Source organism: Struthio camelus, chromosome 2 (genome assembly GCF_040807025.1).
Source record: "Struthio camelus isolate bStrCam1 chromosome 2, bStrCam1.hap1, whole genome shotgun sequence".
In the NCBI taxonomy this organism is placed as follows: domain Eukaryota; kingdom Metazoa; phylum Chordata; class Aves; order Struthioniformes; family Struthionidae; genus Struthio; species Struthio camelus.
The window spans coordinates 93,530,900-93,535,761 of NC_090943.1; the positions used below are offsets into that span (position 1 = coordinate 93,530,900).

General features: G+C 43.0%; 1 protein-coding gene across 2 annotated transcripts in view; it reads left to right on the forward strand.

The window, feature by feature from the left end:
- Nucleotides 1–4,489, forward strand: part of SALL3 (spalt like transcription factor 3) — a 21,221-nt gene extending 16,732 nt beyond the window's left edge. For both annotated transcript variants that reach the window (XM_009677720.2, XM_068931597.1), the window contains exons 2-4: nucleotides 1–1,898; nucleotides 2,115–2,455; nucleotides 3,441–4,489. The exon at nucleotides 1–1,898 is cut by the window's left edge. In XM_009677720.2, coding sequence (XP_009676015.2) covers nucleotides 1–1,898; nucleotides 2,115–2,455; nucleotides 3,441–3,872 — 2,671 coding nt within the window. In that variant the 3' untranslated portion in view covers nucleotides 3,873–4,489. The remainder of the gene's footprint in view (nucleotides 1,899–2,114; nucleotides 2,456–3,440) is intronic.
- Nucleotides 4,490–4,862: the final 373 nt, after the last annotated feature.

Below are 4,862 nucleotides of genomic sequence, written 5' to 3' on the forward strand. Positions count from 1 at the left end.
AGTTTCCAGCCTGCCAAACCCACTTCTACCTCAGACTTCATCAAATAGTGTGATCTTCCCCAATCCACTGGTTAGCATTGCTGCAACGGCTAATGCATTAGATCCTCTGTCTGCTCTTATGAAGCACCGCAAAGGAAAGCCTCCAAACGTGTCCGTGTTTGAACCCAAGTCAAGTTCTGAGGATCCCTTTTTTAAACATAAATGTCGATTTTGTGCCAAGGTCTTTGGAAGTGACAGCGCTTTACAAATACACCTCCGCTCACATACAGGGGAGAGACCTTTTAAATGTAACATATGCGGAAACCGCTTTTCCACAAAGGGCAACCTGAAAGTACATTTTCAGAGGCACAAAGAGAAATATCCTCATATTCAGATGAACCCATATCCTGTTCCAGAATACCTCGATAATGTGCCCACTTGCTCTGGAATCCCATATGGAATGTCACTGCCCCCAGAAAAGCCGGTCACAACATGGTTAGATAGCAAACCTGTTTTACCAACTGTCCCAACTTCCATTGGGCTCCAGTTGCCTCCCACTATACCTGGCGTGAACAGTTACGGAGATTCTCCAAGTATTACTCCTATGAGCAGGTCACCCCAGAGGCCTTCTCCTGCCTCCAGCGAATGCACTTCTTTATCCCCGAGCCTAAACAATTCTGAAGCGGGCATTCCAGTGTCTGCCGAATCCCCGCAGCCGGTTCAGAGTGGCTCCTCTCTGACTAAAGCAGAACCTGTCAGTCTCCCTCCCACAAACACGCGGCTCGGAGACCTTACTGTGGGTGGGCAAGTTTCCACAGCTTCCACGTCTTCAATTCCTACTGCTGTTACGGACAGCAGCATTTCAACAAGCCTCCCAAACCCTGTGCTTCCAGCAATGTCTGACCAGTTTAAGGCAAAGTTTCCATTCGGTGGTCTCCTAGACTCTATGCAAACATCAGAAACCTCAAAATTACAACAGCTAGTAGAGAACATTGATAAGAAGATGACAGATCCAAATCAGTGCGTCATTTGTCACCGTGTGCTTAGTTGTCAGAGTGCTCTCAAGATGCATTACAGAACGCATACAGGAGAAAGACCATTTAAATGCAAAATTTGTGGACGTGCCTTTACTACAAAAGGCAATCTGAAAACGCATTTTGGAGTTCATCGAGCGAAGCCACCACTTAGGGTACAGCATTCGTGTCCCATTTGTCAGAAGAAATTTACAAATGCCGTTGTTCTTCAGCAGCATATTCGTATGCATATGGGTGGGCAGATTCCAAACACGCCGCTACCAGAGGGCTTCCAAGATGCCATGGATTCAGAGCTTTCCTACGATGAGAAGAACGTCGACACGCTGAGCAACTTTGATGATGATATTGATGAAAATTCTATGGAAGAGGACCCAGAGTTAAAGGACACAGCAAGTGACTCATCCAAACCCCTTATTTCTTACTCTGGGTCGTGTCCTTCTTCACCGCCTTCTGTGATCTCTAGTATTGCTGCTTTGGAGAATCAAATGAAAATGATTGATTCCGTCATGAACTGTCAGCAGCTGACCAGTTTAAAATCCATAGAGAATGGATCAGGGGAAAGTGACCATTTGAGCAATGACTCCTCATCGGCTGTCGGTGATCTTGAAAGCCAGAGTGCAGGCAGCCCTGCAATGTCAGAATCTTCCTCCTCCATGCAAGCTTTGTCTCCTGTAAATAGCAATAGTGAAAGTTTTCGATCAAAATCCCCGGGTCTTAGCAACCAGGAAGAACCGCAAGAAATACAATTAAAGACAGAAAAACCGGACAGTCCACCACCCGCAACTGAAAATGGAGGCGCATTAGATTTGACATCCACCAACCCGGGAAGACCGGTCATCAAAGAGGAGGCTCCTTTTAGCCTGCTGTTCCTGAACAGAGAACGTGGTAAGTTTAAAAGTACTGTTTGTAATATCTGTGGCAAGCCTTTTGCTTGTAAGAGTGCATTGGAAATTCACTACCGCAGCCATACTAAAGAACGTCCATTTGTTTGTACAGTCTGCAATCGTGGGTGTTCCACTATGGGTAATTTAAAACAGCACTTACTGACGCACAAATTGAAAGAGCTGCCTTCTCAGTTATTTGAACCCAACTTTACTCTAGGTCCCAGCCAAAGTACTCCTAGCCTGGTCACCAGTACAGCGCCTACCATGATCAAAATGGAAGTGAATGGTCACAGCAAGCCGATCTCTTTGGGTGAGGTTCCCTCGCTTCCAGCTGGAATCCAGGTTCCTGCTGCACCACAGACAGTGATGAGTCCGGGAATCACCCCCATGTTGGCACCCCCCCCACGCCGGACTCCCAAGCAGCACAACTGCCAGTCGTGCGGGAAGACCTTCTCCTCAGCAAGTGCACTGCAGATACATGAACGCACCCATACTGGTGAAAAACCATTTGGTTGCACAATCTGTGGTAGAGCTTTTACCACAAAGGGGAATCTTAAGGTAAGAGGCCAAATAAAACTGTGAAGACTCTGGGGTTTTTGAAGCACTGTATCTGAGCTTAGCAGGTTTTAACATTGTTTACCCCAAAGCCAGGAGAGAAGGGAGACTGAAGGAAACACTTGCTTGTTATGGTGTTGTTTATTATGCTTCCACTGTATTAAAGATAGGAGCTGGAAGATGGGTGCACAATGTTGTGTATTTGAAAACTGGCTCCAGGTGTATGTGCACGCACGTATGGTAACTCACCTGACGAACGTGCTGGCACAGGCAGCCAGCAGATGGACATATTCTGGCAGGACTTGTGGAACAGTGGTGCAGAATAGGCTCGCTACAAACCCAGAACTCATTTGGCTCATTGGGTGCTGCTCTCACAAAATCCCATTTTCTATTCTGCTTTGCAGTCATTGCACGCTAGAAAGCTGATTCGCACTGATTCGCACTGATTCGTAGTGAATTACTGCAGGACTGATGCCTCTTATTCCACAATCTGTATAACCATCAAGACACAGAAAGGGGAATGCATTTTTCAGCGCCCTGAAACTTTTCTTAAAATATTTAGCACAATTGATGCCTGTGACATCAGACTAAATTTTTAGACTACAGACAAGCTGTAAAAAGGGGAAGGGCAGAGGAAATGTGCGTCTTCTAGTACAAGTAATGTGCTTGGTAATCTTCAGAAAATGAGAACTTCCATGTCGCTTATGAAGTTTTCTAACCTGAGAGGATGCCTACCATGGCATTGTTGCAGTGCTGTATTTGTTTTCACTGAGAAGATACGGATACACATTGAAAAACTAGAACAAAGACCTTTTCTGGATAGGTTGACTGGGCCTTAGAACAGTGTCTTAACTGAAATTGGTTTATTTTCAATGTGAATTAAAAGACATTTTTGAAAGAATAAACAATACTGTAAGTAGCAGAAAGTGAGCCATCTTCCTAGAATGGGCTAATTTGGAGGTGTTTCTTGTCCCTGTTTTCTCTGCAGGTTCACATGGGAACTCATATGTGGAATAACGCCCCTGCAAGACGTGGTCGCCGGCTCTCTGTGGAAAACCCCATGGCTTTGCTAGGTGGCGATGCTCTGAAGTTCTCCGAAATGTTCCAGAAGGATTTGGCAGCTCGGGCCATGAATGTTGACCCCAATTTTTGGAACCAATATGCTGCAGCTATCACTAATGGACTTGCTATGAAGAACAATGAGATTTCTGTCATACAGAACGGAGGCATTCCCCAGCTCCCAGTAAGTTTAGGCGGAGGTGCCATCCCGCCTTTAAGTAACATTACCAGTGGCATGGACAAAGCTCGCACTGGCAGCAGCCCTCCCATTGTTGGTTTGGACAAAGCAAGTTCTGAAACTGGAGCCAGTCGTCCATTCACCAGATTTATTGAGGATAATAAAGAGATTGGCATAAATTAAAGGCATTCATTACGCCTAACTGTTGGACCACTACTCAACACAACATTTGTTCTGTTTCATGTACAGCTGTTAAAGCTAAGCATTAGTTTCCCGACCTAAATGCATAGGTTCCCTTTAAAATTTTACCCATAGCAGAAATACATAACTTTGTGGCTGCTGAAAAGTTGTCTTGCAAGATCTGCATGGTACTTCTTTCAACAGTGAGTTTGACTGTTACCGAGAACTTTGAAACCTTTTAATTTAACAGAAACAAAACGTCATTGGATAACTTCATTAGACACAAAAAGAGGCTAGACTACGTCCACTTTGCTTCTTACAAAACTTACTCTCAACTGAGAAAGGGGGGCTTCATTATGGCATTCTGTCACACTTATTTGCTGGTTTTGTTCAAATTAGTTAGCAACTTGGACTATGTTTTTAGGAATCTTAATCTTAAATAAGTGATTTAGTACCCCAATGCTGTGTATTATTACAGTATCCTTGTCTGTAGTATTTATAATGTTAAGATTATGCGGGTAACAGACAATATACTAGCCCCAAACTTAAATGAAGCTTTTGTACTGCAAAATACATCTGGCTATGTGATTTTTCTTTTTTTCTTTTTCTTTTTCTTTTTTTTTTTAAAACAAGTTTTGTTTTACTATCAGTAAGTGGTTTATTTCCATACCGGCAAAATTGTGAAGTTTTATTGGGAAAGATAGCATGCTTTTCATGTGCAAGTACCTGTCAGTAACAAACTTTTTTTTATTTAAGTATTTGTAGCTGCTATGTGGACAGTTGTTCTATTAAATGAAAAAAAAAATGTAGTGTGGACTTTAGCTCAATGATTGGAAAACAAGTTACAGACAAACCTTAGAACTATAAATTATTCACAACATTATAAACAGTTGTGAGTAAATACTTCATGTTATCAAAGCTGTACAATAAAAAGGTAATGTTTGTATAATGTGGTTGCAAACTCTTAATTTATACTATTGCACTTTTAGTATT